Here is an 18,513-nt window from a genome sequence, read left to right on the forward strand (position 1 = left end):
AGTGGTTTTGGATAGTAAATAAAATGACTGTGTTTGAGTATGAGACATTGTGATCCCTGGTTCCTATCATCACCACTGTAAAGACATCTGAGCTGGTAAGTTTCTCTACAATGAACCATTTCACATCAAACCACTCTGAATGACTTTGTTCACATTTTATTGACTTAATGATGTAGACATCCTGAAAAATCTGTTGAATTCATCTTTAAAAGATAGGCCTAAAATTATTTTTTAGCCACCTCCTACAGAAACTTTTGTGGAGCTTCTGTTCTTGGTCAGAATATTAGTCGTAGAAGGCCAACATCACAATAACAATTAACAAATGATCTACTGCACAGCCAGACTTCACTGGTTCATTTGTTGTGGTCCTTTTGTTACAAAACACAATGTACTGCTATGGCAATCTTTTCTGTGACGGTCAAGGTCAAATTCAGCCTAAAGCGTTCACAACTGGGTCCTAGATAAAACAGAATTATTGATGGCCTTGTCTGACCAAAGATCTGAGTAAAGATCCCAATGAGACTTGCTAGGTGGAGCCTGGAGGAGCATCTAATAAAACTCAGACCAGAGCCAGTAGCAGCAATGCTGTAACACTGCAAAAACAATGATATGCTGACAAGTGAAAGCATCTTAAATCTAGTGGAGATATGTATAATTTTTCCCACTATAAGTTCACTGTAAGAATAATGTGAGATTACCCAGCATTATTTCCATAGGCAGATAATCTTGCTTGTTTTGGTGTATATGTGGTCAGTCACTTGTCATGTTATAAATGGTCATTTAACCAGTGGAAGATAAAAATCAGTGAAAAGCAATGCGCAATTTCACAGAACAACATTAATTTGGTGTTTTTGACTGACTCATAGGGTATATTGTCCCATAAGAGCTTTCTCAATCATCCTGTAGATGTTTGGGATCTTTTGCTAGTCTGTATTTGGCATATTATTATGTCAGTGGGAGGTGGAAACAGGTGCTGTGCAATGAATCATTTAGTAGCATGTCTGTTAACTGGCAAGCTGCTTGGCTTTTGTGCAAAACCCATTTAAACAATCAGGAAAATGTGAGAATGTGAAGGCAACATTTAAAAAAAACACTACTGCTTACTAACCACTCCAGAAAACAATGTATTAAACACAAATGTTGTAATTGACCCTTTTGCACTGTAACATAAAATCTGTAGTAATACTTTGCCACACAAAATACACCCTAGTTTGGATGCTTAGTATCCATTTCAAAAGCTTTCAGTAGTTAAAATGCGATACAGACACAAAAACTCTATAAAACACATCATTACTGTGTCATTTTCTCATATCTGCTGTAGGTTCTGCTGCCTAAATGGTAGGAGATGTTATATTCTTTGCTTTCAAATTCATTCCCATGCAGAGGTCAGTGAGCCAGCAAAGAAGTCTCATGTAATCTTCTGTGGAGATACAGGGTCAGCAAACTGTTAAAAATTTACACCACAAAAACTGGTCAGCAACAATTGAAATTAACACACATGCGCACACAAACCGACACACGAAAAACCAACGCTCGTCACTCTTACAGTGGCACGACATTATTTCATAGATATTGTTGTTTTTCTTTTTGTTTTTTACATAACCACAGTTCATACACTAAAATCTGGGTCACCTTAACACCAACAAATATACCTCACACACGTCCTAGACAAAATAGAATGTCACTTTAGTAGAAGCTGCCTCTTACTACAACAACACCGATGTAGCAGCTTAAGCAGGTAAAGGGAGGAGCTCTGGAGTTTTGACTGAAGATCAGCATCAGCTCTTAGCTCTTCCTGTTAAAGTCTCTGATTAGGAATGGTTACCTGATCCCAGATCTGCTCTTAAAACAGCATTCCACACAGTTTAATAAGTGATTCCTGACCAGAAATGAGGATTCTTAGCCAACAAAAATCACTCAGAACCAGTAACAGGCTAAAGGCTATTTGAAGTTAATTAGTGGAAACTTCATCATTATGTGGAGAAGTAAAAATAGACAGGACTGTAAAACCTGTCTTTGTTTTTCCTTTTTACGAGGTTAATTTTCCAAACAAACAAAGGTTACTTCATGACTAGGGTTGGGTATTGTTAAATATTCAATACTGATACCAATACCAATAACTTTATTTCAATATTGATTCCTGAATGATACTTTTCTGATACCTTCTTTTAAAATTACAAACCAAAAGTGAGTTAGGCTTAAACCAGACATGAGTGTGAGGTGCCAGAAGTGGGTATATTTGCTGACCGCAAAGGACTGCAAACTACTGAAGAAGCACTGTTGCATACAGAATGTAATTTCCAAAATCAGCAGTCTAGATTTTGGAACAAGCATGCCTACTGGCCCATGGGTGTTAAGACCACTTAGGTACTGTAATTTGGTACTGTAGGAGAGAATATGTCTATACTCTGTAGTACTGAAGTAATTCGGTTGGTACCATGAAGGTAATGAATCTCAATATCCAGCCCTATTCATGACTATTCAATATTTCCTAGTTTTGGAAGTTTTAATCCATTTTTGTGCCCCTACTTTCTCTCTAACTGTTAAAGGGGCAAAATTTGCTTTATTTTTAAGTTACTAAGCCATATAAACCATGATTCCCAGGCAGTAGCTATTACTGCCTATACCTACCATACTAACAAAATGGAGGGTGAGATGTTTGTTTATTTCATCTACAAGTTCAAAGATTTTGAAATTCAATTTCAAACTCCGATAAGACAAATATTTAAATATAACCCTCTAATATTCATTTTGGCGGTAATGTTATTTTTTGGGCAAAACATGAAGGATTAGGCCTGTCACAATTACTACATAATCGCCTGATCGCAATTATTTAAGCTGATCGCAGATCACAGTTGTTTCCACAGTCGTTAGCTTTCACTATCACGCATTTACATCCCATCAAAACTGTCGGGTTGAGGCAAATTCATGCAAATAAAAGAAAGCAAAGCTTAAGTCACCTCACAGGTGTTACGCAAACAACTACTGGTGCAATAACACCTTTCGAGGCAAGTGGTGAGTAACATTTGTTTATATGAGTTTGAGCTATTTCTGTCATCATTTGGGGCCCATCAGCATCATTTCACAGGACGCAAAATGGCATATTTGTATTAGGCTTGAACTTTAATAGTTGCAATGAACAATAAAAATTGTATTTAATAATTGTATTAATCACAAACATTTATGTGGCAACTGATCAGCAGCTAAGACTCCTTGATTGTGACAGGCCTAGATGGGGTTTAAATGGTCAACTGAATTAAAATTGTGGCTCCCATGTAACAGTCGCTAATAATTGCTAATTCGGTTCTAGCTCATGCTTATGTTGGTTCCTGGGGAACTTCTTTAGATCTGAATTTCTTTGAGGTGTTCAAGATGAAGAATCACATGTTAAACTAGGAATTTTTTGTGGAATATTCATTTAAAGTGATAGTTTACACCAACAATGACAGCATGCTGACTGCCAAGGACTGCTTTCATTCACTGTATGGATTAACTATCCCTTTAAGTGCCATTTTCTTTCAAGAGAAAACCTTCAACAATATTGTGCTTTGGAGGAAAATGTGTAGATGTGAGAGCTAATGTAAGTTAAGTGCATAGCTTTCAACAACCAATAGGGATCCAGCCCAGAGCTCCTTGCTTAATGGAATTGGTTCACTGAAAAATCAAATTTGCAGTTTTTCCTCTTACTCCAAATGTAATGGGTCAGCCAAGGTGTTTGGTGTCTGGACACTGCTGCTTAGTTTTGCACTGGAGCTGCAACAGTAATGTAAAAGGAAGTCTGACATAGACTTCTACTACTTATTAGCTATGTTAGCTTTGTAGTTCCACAGCAAAACTAGAAAACATTTTACCAACTGAAATATGGGGAAAGAGGAAAACTGTAAATTTGATTTTTTCAGTCAACCAATCCTTTATAAACAGCCAAAATTTGCTGATGATTGTTCAAAAGAATAGTGATGGCTAACAGAACAATGATTTACGTGTTTTGTTGACGTGAATATTATGGGATTCTACCCTACATATGATGGACTTAATTGACCTCAGCCCTTGAGTTGATACGAAACCATTTTCCCCTCATCATTTCCCATCTACTGGACAACTGAAGAGTGTAGAATGCTGGTCACTGCGATTATAACCATGCTTTTTGTGACTTTGTGACTGCTTGACAGTGCGATGGGTTTACATTCGGATTGGCCAGTGTGATCTTTGGAGATATGGTTTATGAAGAAAAAAATAAAACCTTTAATTGAGCTACATACATATTTTAAAAAAGGGCACTTTTCCGAAGTACTCATATAAGAACTAAATAACTGAAAGCTCCTATAAGACACAAAAGCTTAACTTATGTACAAAACAATGGAAAACTCACAGAAGTAGTCCATGGACACGGCAACCACTTCACTGATAACTGAGTAAACCCCAGCGTCATCAAGCTTCTACAGACTGAACTGAAAAAGGCATAGCTTCAGGTGGCTAACTGTAGCTGCACGGCTCAACACATGCACAAGTACGTAAGTTGCATAATAACACTAATTTACTAGTGGGTTGTGGGTGTTGTAGTTTAAGACATGCAGATCAGAGCTTAACAGCATTTGTTTGTTCTGTTACAGCTCTGACAGTGAGGCCAATCATGTTAGCATTGCATCAATGAGGTCAAAGGTCATGTTAAAGGTCATTTTTTGGATTTCTGCTTTGTCATGCTGTCAGACAGTAATATGATTGTTGTTGGTAGACTGAAGGTGTCTGCCGTTTTGTGCTTGTCCCTCACAATTTGGTGCTCTGGGACCTTTTCAATAAATAAAAGTGACTAGCGCCATAAAAAAGTACATTTCAGCCATCAACACGACCCCTGCGACGCCACCTACCCCCAGCAGAAAGAAATGAACATTTAGGGCAGGTTCCCTCCTCACAGCTCTGCTACAATTGGCCAGCTTTCTGTTCTGATTGGCAGGGATTGTGTGCAATAGGGCCAAGGCTGCAGGGTGAAGGGGCGGGGTTAGAGGGCTAGTGGGCGGCCCTAGGAGGGCGGTTTGTTGTATCCGAACAGTCCGACTGGGAGGTACTTGACATGTGTTGGCCACTGAGCTGCAAGCTGGAAGAACTTTACGTCGTTCCATTCCACACCATCAATCGACACTGAGAAAAGAGAGAGAGAGAGAAAAAAAAATTAAATATTACTGAGGGATAAATATTAGAGTGAGAGGGGATTAAAAGGAAGAAAGAAAGAAATAAAGAAAGAAATAATGAAAAAAAGACCATCAAAAAAGTGAGTCAGTGAAAAAAGAAAGAAAGAAAGTGGAAGAATGAAAGAATAAATGACTGAGTGAAAAACAAAGAAAAAAAGAAAAAAATGAAAGAGTGAGTGAGAAAGCGAGTAAAGAGAAAGAGAAAGTAAAGAAGGAAAAGAAAGAAAAAAGATTTGATGAAAGAAAGAGTAAATGAGTAAATGAAAGGAATTGGTGAAAGAGAATGAGGAAGAAAAGAAATTAATACATAAAAAGAGAAAAAATATGAAGAATTGGTAAAGAAAAATGAATAAGAAAAGAAAGAATGAAAGAATGAATGAGCGAGTGAAAGATGGAAAGAAAGTATAAATAAACAAGTTAAAGAAAGAAAAAGAAAGACTGAAAGAAAGAAAGTAAGAAAGAAAGAAAGAAATAAAGAAAGAAAAAGAAAGAATGAAAGAAAGTAAGTAAGAAAGAAAGAAAGTAAGAAAGAAAGAAAGAAAGTAAGAAAGAAAGAAAGAGTACTGTGTAGGATGATCCCCTCTGGGACACTGAGTGGGCAGATTCATGGAGATGTTTTTCTTCAAGACTGGGTATGTTAGGCTTGTACTGACTGAGCATCATTAGATCAGTCTTTATTATTCTCAGCACCTCCAGCAGACTGGACTGCTTAGCCCATCCAGCAGTACTCGTTTCGTGTCCATTTTGCACAGACAATATTATGTGAATTGTTGTTGGGCTGCATGATAATTCATATTTTTATCTTCATCGTAATATGTGTTTTGGCGATGAACACATCATTAAGGGCAGTGATGATGGAACAGATAAAATTACGTTTTTTAATTAAAATCACAATGATGTAGCATTATGAGTAATGTCTGATATTAGAACAGTGTAGCGTGAGTGACTTAACCACTCTACTATAAAGCCACTTACAAAGCAACTGTTTTTCTAACAGTGTTACAGTGTACAAACATGTTTGCAATTGTGATATTAACTACCAATTTTTCATTATTTTCTATTCAATACTTTGCACTGTGAATGGTGCTCTTGTAATTGTTCGTCAGTGTCTGTACTTGTTACACAGTAAGTCAGAAATACACTAATTCTAATGTATTGCTTCTTATAATGTTATTGTATCATGCAACAACTGTATCTGAGGTCTGTGCCGCATTACCTTTGAGGATGGTCTGCTGCTGCTTGGCTGAACAGATGAGTCTGCTGATGCCCTCGATCACCTGACTCTTAGAATCCACCTCCTTCTCTTTGGGCTTTTTCCCCAGAAAGATGGTTGGAACTGCACAAAAAGGAGAACAGAAGAGAGGACTGAGCTGCTACTGTAAAACAGATGCTGTAAAGTGCATTAAATAAAAGATCCAATCTTTAAATTACTGCATCTGACTGTCCTGCAGCAACTTTAAGAGAGATTTTTCAGTATATTTCAGCATATTATTCAGTAACTACATGGAAAACACTGGAAAAACTTTTTCATTGTTTTTTTTTGTCTTAAATTCCTCTCACCTTTTTTGTTCTTCTCTTTGGTGACCACAGTCATGGACATGGTGTTGACAGGAGCATGTGGCTCATTAGCGCCCCCTCCTGGTAGTCGGCTGACCTGCAGGGACCTGAAGGTGCTCTTCAGTGTGTTTTTACAGCCTGTGTCCCTCCGCTCACCTTCGCGCCGCTTTTCAGCCAGGGACGCCAGCCAGTAATCAACCTGTAGGCCGATGGCGTCCACACCATGAGACATGCTGGGGCTCCTGAGAAGCACAGAGAGAGCAGATGGGTTAAACAGCAGGCTATGGTTTAGTAAACGGTATGCCTTGATCAAATTTCTTATGTGGAAGCCAGTACGTTCCATTGTGTTCCAATAAATACGAAATGAACGTTATCTTATCAGATTCATTCTTTGCTGGAGGAGTGTTGTGTTTTTTTAGGTGAAGCATCCCTTTAATACAGGGTAAAATGCTATCCAAACTTGAAATATCTCATTAACATAAATCAAATAAGAGTGAAAACAGCATCACTGGGGAACCTTGGTCCTGTGGTCCTGCTCAAGCATACCAGGTTCAACTAATCAGTTAATTACCAGGTTTGGCTGGTGGTCTAGAGCAGATCAAACTGTGCTGGACTCTGGTGCTCAGTTTCTTACCTCTGATTTAGACTTTGGCCATAAAACACAAGGCTTTTCTCATAAGTTTCAACTCACCCCAAATCAAGTCTATCAGATAGGATGTCTAAGGTGGTGTCTGAGGGTTGCTTGTTTGGATTTGCACTGAAACCAGAACCAGTTTAAAAGGAGCCTGGACACTTTTTTCCTCTTATAGACCAAATAATAAGTAAAAAACATCACAGGACATTGTCTATATCCCTTAAAGAAAGTAGAAGAATGTATAACATTAAAAAATAATATTCTCCAGTATCATCCAGATTTCTAAAGAAAACAGGTTTTGTGACAACTAAGTGCTGGTTGGTTGGTGACGTAATAAACGTATTGGTTGAGTAAAGCAGTTTGCCTTTCATGACTGAAGTCATGAACGTAAATACATCACTGTTAAAAAGTTCTATAACTGGAATTAGTGTTGAAAAGCTGTTATGTGTTGAGAAACACAGATTTGCCAGTATAAAAATTACAATTTGGCACAAAAGCTCCATAGGAATCCAGCTCTCTAGCATCTGACCGACCTTGAAGACACTAATGAGTGTCAGTTCTCCTCACTAGAAATTCTCTACTAGAGTTGAGAGGCCACTATAGCTAACATGTTAGCTTACATACACCAATTAGATCTTTCAAACTATTGCAAATCGTTCTGCAAATCCTGGCCAATAATGGCTGGAGTTTAGTGAACACTCACCCTTGTACTGCTAAAACTGCACCCATAGAAGGAGAGGAAGGGGGCGTTGCTGTCTCTTTAAGACTGGCAGGAGAACTGTGGGAGGGTGGAGATGTCGAGGGGACGGCCAAATTCACAGCCACACCCTCTTCACCATCACCTAACAGACACAAAAGAACATTACAGCTAAATTTTTTAATTTACATATCATCCTTATTCTTCTCTTCTCCAAAACGGCAACTTTATAAACGTTCTTTCGTTTTAATGTAAATTAAGGTAAACAGATTTTATTCCAAATAATTTGAGAGCATTTCTATTAGCCATGATGAATGGACCAACAGAAATGCTTCAAAATGACTTGGAATCAAATCTGTTTACATTAATTTACATTAAAACTTACATTAAAAGTTAAAATACAATTAAAAAAATATATATAATCAGTAATTTATTCCATGTTTTCCATTTCACATAAAATTAGGAATATATCTCTATAAAAATGTTCCTTAACTGTAATTAACAATTTAATGTTTTTACATGTATAACTCATTAACGGAAATGCAAAAAAAGCAATCACGGTCACACTAACCTGTAGACGACTGGCCCGGCTCAATCAGCCCCACTTTGACCACCTGCAAAACATTTTAAGGTTAATGATACTTTCTAAAGCCCTATTTGACCGAGGTTAGTTTTACATGAGGAGATGGGGTAACTTAATTATGATCATTAACTTAATTATGGTGTTTCTCAGTGATTTTAGTCCTGTCTAAATGCGGCATGTAAGTCTTTTTTAACGAATGCACACTCCTGCTTCAGTAAAGATTCTGCTGCCTTTTAGCTTCCATAAACTGAGCCATAAAAACAACCTCAGGTTACATTAATCCCATGCGAATCGACATGTCCGTCAAAAAATGCTATCATATCTTGTGGAAACTCAAATAAGCGTTTACTTCTGTTCTCTCCAGCTAAAATCAAGGCATGTAACTTTACTGTCTCACAGGTACAACTCAGAACACGTAAAAATGACAGAAAAAAAAAATATCGAAAAATTTTATGTAGTGAAGTTGACTGTTTGCTGTGAATTCCCAAGCTAATGACAATGCTAATGACACACCTTGTCCATTTAAGACAGCAAGGTAAATGGTTAGGGTAAACAACATTTTCTGCTTGTTTCTGAAGTAAAGGCAGCATGTGTAAATCAAGTAGCCAATCCTATCTCTGTCATTTATACAGAGATTTTCTTATCCTCTGTGAATTGGTCATAAACATTATAGACGTCCTGTGGTAAAACTGGCATTACTGCACCTCCCCATGGAAAACTAATCCCATCTGAATAGGGCTTAAGTCAGTGATTGTCTAATTATGTCACATCATAATATGTCTAACAGTCACTCACGCCAATAAAAGGGATAAACTTCTGATAGGAATCTTCATCCCGCCTGCCAGAGAGAGGTGAGAAGGAAGTAACCATATATAAAACAACCATCATAAAACTGCATTGACAAACTAAGATAACAGATAACGAGTATTCCAAGTTTCTACATAATTACAACTTATCTGCTAACATATAAAATACACATCACCCATCTGCTGTAGTCAGTAATAGTATTAAGTTATCTGATTTCATATTTAATCATATTTGTTCATATTTACAGATTATCTGTCAGTTGTGGAGCACTGGGTGATGGCAGATTGTGCTAAAACTAAGCTAAGAGTTTAGCTCAAGGTGAGCAGAAGCTATAACTGTTAACCCACAACATTATTTAAGGTGTCTAATTCTGTATTTTTATAGATATACTAATATACACTACACATCCAAAAGTATCCAAGTACTCCTTCTAATTAATGAATTGAGCAACACAGGCATTCAATTGCGCACACAGCTTGTATGATCTCCCATAGAAAAGCACTGTCAGTAAAATGAGGCATTCTGGAGCAGCCGCACATGAGGCTAAGACCACCATACCCAATGCCAAGCGTCAGCTAGAGGGATATAAAGCACCCCAACATAGACTTGTGGAGCAGAAGAACTGTATTCTCTGGGTTGATGGACCCCAAAAGCTTTGGGATGAGTTGGAGTGGAGTTTAAGATCTAGAACTAATTATCCAACATCAGTACCCCAACTCACCAATGCTCTTGTGGCTGAATGCAACCACATCCTCACAGCAATGTTCCAATGTTCTAATGTAAATACTTCCCAGAAAAGTAGAGGCTATTATGCAGCAAAGGGGGACAAACTCCCTATTAATACCCTCGCATTAAAAAAGAAGGTTAATTGAGCAGATGTCTGCAAACTATTGAACATATACTGTCTTGCACAGTTTTATTTTTTTCTCTGTCTCCGGCTCTGTTTCTATCTGTAGACCCAGGTGTTTAAAGCCTTAGTGAGGCTCGAGAAGGACAGGCGTTGGTCCACTCACGTCCTGTGTTTACAGGTCAGCATAGCTTCAGCTATGGGCAGCTGGTGGGTTAGTGTGGCTTCGCTGATGTACTGAGCTATTCGCCCAGCCACGTCCAATACATCTATAGAGACAGAGACAGAGGGAGGGAGAGAGAGAGAGCGAGAGCGAGAGCGAGAGAAAGAAAGAAAGAAAGAAAGAAAGAAAGAAAGAAGGAGAGAGAGAGAGAGAGAGAGAGAGAGAGAGAGAGAGAGAGAGAGAGAGAGGGAGAGAGAGAGAGAGAAAGAGAGAGAGGGAGAGAGAGAGAGAGAGAGAGAGAATTGTTCAGAATTGTTCACAGTGGTGGTGATAGGAACCAGTAGTAGTGGTTGGTATAGTGTAGTGGGTAACACCTTTGCCTTCTGCGCTGTAGGCTTGGGTTCAATCCCCCATCTGGGTAAGCACCCTACACTATACCAATAAGAGACTCCTAACACCACCTTCGCCTACCTGTGTAAAATGATCAAATTGTAAGTCGCTCTGGATAAGAGCGCCTGCTGAATGCTGTAAATGTAAATAGGAACCAGATGTCTGTAACCTTTTTCTCTAAAAGCTCCCTCACACAAATTTATAACACAAAATGTTTTTGAACAAGCTGCTTAATGCTATGGACATTGTTCTCTGACAGTTTTACAATAATATTTAGCCCAGAACGTATTTCTAAAAACCACTCACAGTAGAAAGGTACATGTAGGGAGCTGTAAGGCAAAATAGCCCCCTAAGAAATCATTATCAGCATTACACATAAAAACTCACAAGACAAGTGTAGGTTCACTGGTGGTTTTAGTGAATAAAATGGTTGTATATCATCTACAATGTTTCTCTATAATAAATCATTTCACATCAAACACTCTGAATGTTCACATCCTAACTACTGAATTATGCAGAAATTAAAAAAAAAAAAATCAGTGGAATTTCACTTTAAGTAGGTTAGTCTTAGAAACTTGATTCTAAAAATAGGCCTCCTGAATTAAATATTTCTGTGAAGTATGACAGACTTAAAAGTAGTCTTTTTGCAGCAGCTTCTAATTCCTGTTGAAAATGGACTTTTTTAAATTACAGATACAGATATTGACAGTCCTAATAAGCTACACCAGGCATCCAAGTAAGAGAACAAGGTTGCAGCAGCTGCTGTGCTCTACATGCACTGCGAACTCCCCATTCTATTTGTCAGCAAGAAGCACGGGAACTTCCAATGTTTAATTCAAGAGCTTTTGTCCAGACGGAACTATATAGGCTCACGATATACAGTTGCTTTTGCCTGACTGATCATCGCTAAGCGGCTGCCACTTGTAATCTGTAACTCGAAACCAATTCAGCTTAACTTGCTTCAGTGCTAGTCATGTTCTCGTCACTTGTTATTCTGCTATCTGGACTGAAAATGAATTGGGGCAGAATGTTTAAGTGCCTAGGACACAAGCTGTTAAGGTTTCTCAGATAACCAAAAACTGAGCATGTTTAATAGGAGAAGAGATGAGGTACGTTTCAAATGAACAAAAGTAAACGCTCAAGTTATCCAACATACTAAAGAAATCCTACATCGTTCAATACTTGCCAGATCTCTCTCAGTTCACTTTTGCAGTTAGCAAAATTTATGTACTGATTTTATGCAATTGATGTAGAGTTTGTGCATGTGTGCGCATTTAATGTGTAGGTTCGTATGAGTTTGTAAAATCAATGTGAGTTTGTGTGGACGTACCTGATTGTGGCGGTTCGGAGCGGCTGAACAGCTCCCTCCAGGGTCCATCCAGGAAGGCAGAACTGTAGCGGTTGTCAAGGGCACCCAGGTGCTTAGCAACAGGATGGGAACCTGGACAGAGAAAGTAAATACATGTTCAAAAATAGATAAACTAAATAGACAGAAGTTAAGCTGGGTGGCCCATCTAAAATTATCTACATATATAATTCAACTGAAATGAGCTATTTTCTTCACAAAGATTCCATCACAATGACTTGACACTTCATTAAAGTGACAGCTTGACAAAAAAATGATTTATACATTCTCCCTGAATATTGTTGACCAGCCAAGACATATTTGGTATGTGGAGTTTGCTGAGAGGCTGATGTAGCTAACAAGTAATGAAAGCTTTTATCCAACTAATTAGCACTGTGTAACCTGCAAGCTTAACGCGTTGCATTGTTCAATAATGTCAAAACAGACATGCTTAAGTTGTTTGTTACACTGTATGACATGCTGCTATCTATAAAAAGGAAAAACATGCATAGATAATAACAGTTTAAGAAGCTACTCTAAAGCCAGAATTTTGTCAACACATTGTCTGCTTACCCAGAGGAACTACAAGGAAGCGCATGTGGTTGAGCCAGTCAGATGTTTTATTCGCGAGCTGACTGACGAAGAATTGCAGGATTGCACCCAGATAACTCTGAGCTCCAACCACTGCCACCTTCACCGGCCGTGGCATGGACGAGTTACAGTTACAACTAGAGAGAGAGAGAGAGAGAGAGAGAGAGAGAGAGAGAGAGAGAGGGAGAGAGAGAGAGAGAGGGAGGGAGGGAGGGAGAGAGAGAGGAGAGAGAGAGAGAGGGAGGGAGGGAGGGAGGGAGAGAGGGAGGAGGGAGGGAGGGAGGGAGGGAGGGAGAGGGAGCCAGAAAGAGACAAAGTGTTGATTTTAAAAATGAGACACTGTATAAAAGGTGAAGAATGATGAGTTTGAGACAGGGACTCACAACTTCTGTATGCGAGTAAGAACAGCTGAGAGCACAGCCTGTATCTCTGCTGCTGAACACGTACACACGACCGGGTGCTTCTGGACCTGCAACTGCTCTGCTACATACTGCACGCACACACACACACACACACACACACACACACACACACACACACACAGATACTGAATATAATGTTAGGACAAGATCATATATGTCTCATATGTATACTGAATAAGTAAGTACCTATTTGAAAATATAATATGTCCCATATGAATTATATATAAGTATTTCTATAATATCTACACTTTGTGTGCACACACATACACACACACACACACACACAATCTATTTAGTTGCTGTCACAAAAAAAACATTTAAAAAAAAAATATCCCAAAATCTCAAAATGACATATTACATTGTGTTACAATTTAAACAGAAATGGTCAAAAATGATGTACAATAAAATCTTTCTACATTAACTTGCATTGAAAGGTAAGAACATTTCTTCCTTCTCCTGTAAGGTAATTATATTTTGAGGGGATACAAGGTTTTGTTCCAACAGCAGCAATATGTAAATATCTATATGTAATAATAACTTTCCATATGTATTACTGTATTTAAGTACCTATATGTAATAATAAAAATGTGACATAGGTATAATATATATACACACAAGTACCTATGTGTGATAGGATTTTTTTTTAGGCTTAACCTAATCCAAACCTTAACCTTAGTAACCAAAAAAAAATGGTAACAGAAACGACAGAGAAATAAAATATCTTTATTTGCTGCTGTAGGTAAGCCATAATTTTCTCTGGTTTTCTCTGGTTAATTTTCTCTGGTTAGGCTTTTTGTCCTAACAATGTATGAAAAAACACACACACACCTTTTCACACATACAAAAGGCTACACTGAAGCTCTTGGGATTAAGTAAACACACCAGCATGGCACTGCAGCCTCTATAATTAGAGTATTAAAGTGCATTTAGTGTAATCACCACACATTCACGTACCTGGCCTTGCCAGTCTGTGCCATTAACAAGGATGACGCTCTCGGGTAGTGCAGCATCAGACAACAAAATCTGGTTCAACTGATCATACACAGCTTTCCTGAGCACCTACACACACACACACACGCACACACACACACACACACACACACACACACACACAGTGAGGTTAGATTCAGATGACTCAGCCAAACATTAATAATTCAAGCTGAATCTGTGGAACAAGATGAAACAGTGCATTAACATTCCTTATTTAGCTGCTCTCCCACTCCTCCTCCACTGAGACAGAGAGAGAGAACAGATAAGGCAGGGAAAGAAAAAGAGAAAAGGAAGGCGCAATATGACATTTGGTAGGAGAAAATCAGGAGCATGAAGGCCAGCTCTAGTGCTCGTGATGTCTGTTTGTGTACATTCTCTACTGTTCACTATTATGGAATCAATGTTTTTAGAAAATAAAATAGGTTCTGTAGCAGATACATATATAAATTGATTCAAATATGTTATTCAAAGTCAGTGTAACAGGTTTCAAATTATCCGCAGAAAACTATTTATTAATTAAATAGTTGATAGACAGACAGACAGACAGACAGTCAGTCAGTAAGATGGGCCAAGAACAAACAGAGCCAGATATCGTTCTTGGCCCAATATCAGCAGAAAATACTGACTTGGGTATTAGAGGGATGAAGTTAGCTGTGTAGTTCTTCCTGTGATGATAGATGCTTACGTGAAGTGCTTCAATTAAAAATGGCTCATTTTAAAGCTAAAGTTACAGTCTAGTGGTATTGAGCTATCTCTTAACCTCAAGGCAGATAAATAATATTATTTTTTATCAAGTTATCATTTAATAACTTGCAACTAAAATATTGCAAAAAATAACAAATAAAGTTATAGCTTGCAATTAAAAATTAGCACTGCATAAAAAATAACAAACATTATTAATATGACAAATGATGAGACCAGTGTATACGTGTGAAGGGCTACCTGTGTAGTGTGTCCAAGTTCAGGTGACCTCTCGCTGTCTGAGCTGTTAGTTCTTTCACTCAGCGGTTTAGAGAGCTGCCGCTCCTTCATTGGAGTACTGCGCTTCTGTCGGGGAGTGTGTGCCCCATCCATTCTAAAACACATGTACACATGTTTTGCAGACATTTGTATCATCAGGATCTGAGGTCCTAATGACCGTTTAAAGATACTTCATGTCCATGACTGCTTCACTGTTCTGACCTGGGAGAGGGCATGGATTGACCTTCACTCTTGCTGCTCTTCAGAGGTGTACGGGGTTTCTCAGCCACCGACACAGTGATGGCAGGGGCAACGTCCGTAAACAGCTCCTGATCATTCATCTCCTAAACGTACACACACATACATGCATTTATCTTAATTACTACAGATGATTCATATTAGAATGGTCACATCTATTACATAAATCACCTGATCACAATTATTTAAGCTGATGGCAATAATGTTTCACAATTGTTAGCTTCCTCAATCATACATTCTCATCCATTAGGTGGAGGGCGGCAGTGAGTAATGTTTGTTTATTTGTGCTTATGTTGTTACTGTCATTAGATAGAAGCCACTAAGTATTGACAGCTAGAAAGCAAAACACCTAATCAGCCAAATCATATGCATTAGGTTTGTACTTTACTTGTTAAAAAGGAAAAAAAGACAAACGTTAAATTGTAATTATATGGCAATTAATCATCAGCTAAAATTTCATGATTGTGACAGGCCAAATTACTAGTATGAGCTACGAGAATTCACTAACACATCTGTGTGTGTTAGCAATAAATAATAGGAAGAAATAGACAATCATTAAATATTGCATCACCATACACTTTTCTAACTCTATTAAAACATTACCAGTCTAAAATATTGGCAAACTTACTCATAGTATTATTTTTTCTTATCTTTAGCCTACTATCTTGCTTATTTCAGAATTAAAGTGAAGATATAAAACTGCTCAATATGAAATTATGCATTGAACATAAAAAACAAATTATCTTAAATTTTACATTCTTCAAAGTGCTCCCCTTTAGCCTTGACACAGTTCTACACATTGAGTGTTCTCTCAAGCAGCTTCTTGAGGAACCACCTGAAATGCTGCATGTTTCATTATAAAGAGAGCTTTGTGGGGTTACATTTTGCCATTTCACCCATCTTTAACGTCTGTGTGTTTGGTGTAGGCCAGTGTCTCACCAGTGTGTCTGTTTCCGTTTGAGTCTCCTCCAGGTTGCGACTGCGGGAGTGTTTCATTTTATCAGAGGGCGGCTGCTCCCCCTGCTGGAGAAACATGGAAAGCTGCAGTCAACACTCAGTCCACACGCACACTTCACCATTTCAAACCCTTCTTCACATAAAGACATTAACAGTGAACCTGACCACTATTAATATTCCATTGCTGGATGCTGAGTAGGGATGGGACGGTTACTAGTGTTAATTATATATCACTGCATGAAATCTAGGGACGTGCATCCTGGTTAATTTTAATATGAGGATCCATACGAGCTCATGAATTTAATTATCAGTCTGTATATTTTCTCTGTCTTCCTGCAATGAAACATAACGAATACCTGAACAGTAATATTAGTTTTCAAATACTGCCACCTTTAACGGTTAAAAGAGCACTCAAGTACTGTGCACATCCCTTATGAAATCATACTGTTTCAAATTTTAATAATCCTGATAACTGGATATATTAATATAATCACATCCATCCATCCATCCATCCATCATCTAAACCGCTTATCCTTCTGGGTCGCAGTGGATATAATCACAGTGGAAGCAAATTGCCCACTGCCGTATTCTCTTGGCAAAGCATGTGCTAGAATAATACAGCTGCAACGTGTAATGTGTGTCAAAGATGTCACAAAAGAGGAGACAGGCCACTGGTTGGAAAATGAATGGGAAAGCTCATAGTACTCAACACGGCAGAGTCAATAAAATGAGCCAATCAGCTTGCTGGTAAAGCTGCAAGCGGGAAAAGCTTCCCCTCGACGTAGAGATACGCGCAGTAGTCAGAACACGCTGAAAAATGTATTTTTGTGCATTATTTGAGCCAAATGCTATAAAATAATTATGCAATTATGGTCAGATTTTAACAGTGATTTCAAATATGCTTGAAATGATAATTTGGCTTTTAGTTTCGGATTAATAAGTTTCTAACCTTTCAAAGAGAAGCATGTTTGGCGGCACACTGATTCGTGAAAAGCATGGTGGAGGGAGCTGCTTTTTTGTAGTTAATTTTTTTGGTGCTATAAAAATACATAAGGTTTGAATACAATGTGTATCAGAGGAAGCACACGCTAGCCTTAAATCTCTCAGCTGTTTAGCATTGTGTGATAAAGGGAAATCTAATTAATGAATGGAGAAGGCAGGGACTAAAGTATGGAGATTTTTTTTTAATTACAAGAGGTTCAATAAATTCAAGTTTATCAATATAATACATGTTGTGAAGCGATTTTAAAACGTATCGGGACCTTCTTTAAACATTTTCAGTATACTGTAACACTGCACCCTAAATACCAAAAACTGTGATCATTTTTGTCACTAATATCATGACAAGAAATGATCATACTCTCCAATTGCTAACATAGAAACAGACATTATTGGCCACTGGCCTGTTCAGTATTGACTGCTGGCAGAGTTTGGGCTAAAGTGTATTAAAACAATGTCCAACACTTCACTCTGCGATGTTAGCAGATTGAACATGAAGGGCTTTGTTTTTCTGGCACAGCAGTGAACTGAATTACACTGCTGGTGGGAGTCAGTGGGATTTACCTAACCATGTTCCACTTTTTCATAACAAGTGCTGCACGGTTGAACAAACTTTGCAGAATGTTAGCAACAATTCCATTCAACTCAATGAGAAACTGTGATAACATCTGTTTAGATTCACTAAACACTGTTGAGTTTCCGATTTAAACTGCTACGCTACCAGGCTGGACTCATAGCTATAGTAGCTAGTTTGAAGATAATCAAAACTAGGCAACTTTGAAACAACAACAATGGATCTGGATCAAGCTAACATAGACTTGCCTCACAAGACAAAAATATCTACATTCAATCTACCTTATTACAAAATAAATATAATTTCATTCTAGTATCTTGTGAAGATGTGTGGCCATAGTGGTCAAGGGAAGCTGCAAGGGCAGCAAAACGCCTCCCAAAAAAATTTTAATGTCATGCAATATCCTCTGGAAAACATCAGTCACCATAACTTAATAACTTTTGACTAGAAATTAAATAAATGAAAGGGTGGTCTCTGACTTTTGCACAGTACGGTAAAACAGATCCACCCAGACATAAATAATATTTTAGGCTTGTGCTCCGGGTGATAACAT

General features: G+C 38.1%; 1 protein-coding gene across 1 annotated transcript in view; it reads right to left on the minus strand.

Annotated features, from left to right (window-relative positions):
- Positions 1-140: 140 nt before the first annotated feature.
- LOC118801734 (phosphofurin acidic cluster sorting protein 1-like) overlaps positions 141-18,513 on the minus strand; it is a 77,424-nt gene continuing 59,051 nt past the window's right edge. The window contains exons 11-24 of the mRNA XM_036562097.1: positions 16,370-16,453; positions 15,395-15,516; positions 15,155-15,287; positions 14,177-14,281; positions 13,184-13,290; positions 12,783-12,937; positions 12,195-12,305; positions 10,478-10,580; positions 9,453-9,495; positions 8,646-8,688; positions 8,081-8,219; positions 6,747-6,985; positions 6,403-6,522; positions 141-5,136 (exon numbers count right to left, since the gene is read on the minus strand). Of these exons, the coding sequence (XP_036417990.1) occupies positions 5,018-5,136; positions 6,403-6,522; positions 6,747-6,985; positions 8,081-8,219; positions 8,646-8,688; positions 9,453-9,495; positions 10,478-10,580; positions 12,195-12,305; positions 12,783-12,937; positions 13,184-13,290; positions 14,177-14,281; positions 15,155-15,287; positions 15,395-15,516; positions 16,370-16,453 (1,623 nt within the window). The 3' untranslated portion in view covers positions 141-5,017. The remainder of the gene's footprint in view (positions 5,137-6,402; positions 6,523-6,746; positions 6,986-8,080; positions 8,220-8,645; positions 8,689-9,452; positions 9,496-10,477; positions 10,581-12,194; positions 12,306-12,782; positions 12,938-13,183; positions 13,291-14,176; positions 14,282-15,154; positions 15,288-15,394; positions 15,517-16,369; positions 16,454-18,513) is intronic.

The sequence above is a fragment of the Colossoma macropomum genome, unplaced genomic scaffold (genome assembly GCF_904425465.1).
Source record: "Colossoma macropomum unplaced genomic scaffold, Colossoma_macropomum, whole genome shotgun sequence".
Classification (NCBI taxonomy): Eukaryota; Metazoa; Chordata; class Actinopteri; order Characiformes; family Serrasalmidae; genus Colossoma; species Colossoma macropomum.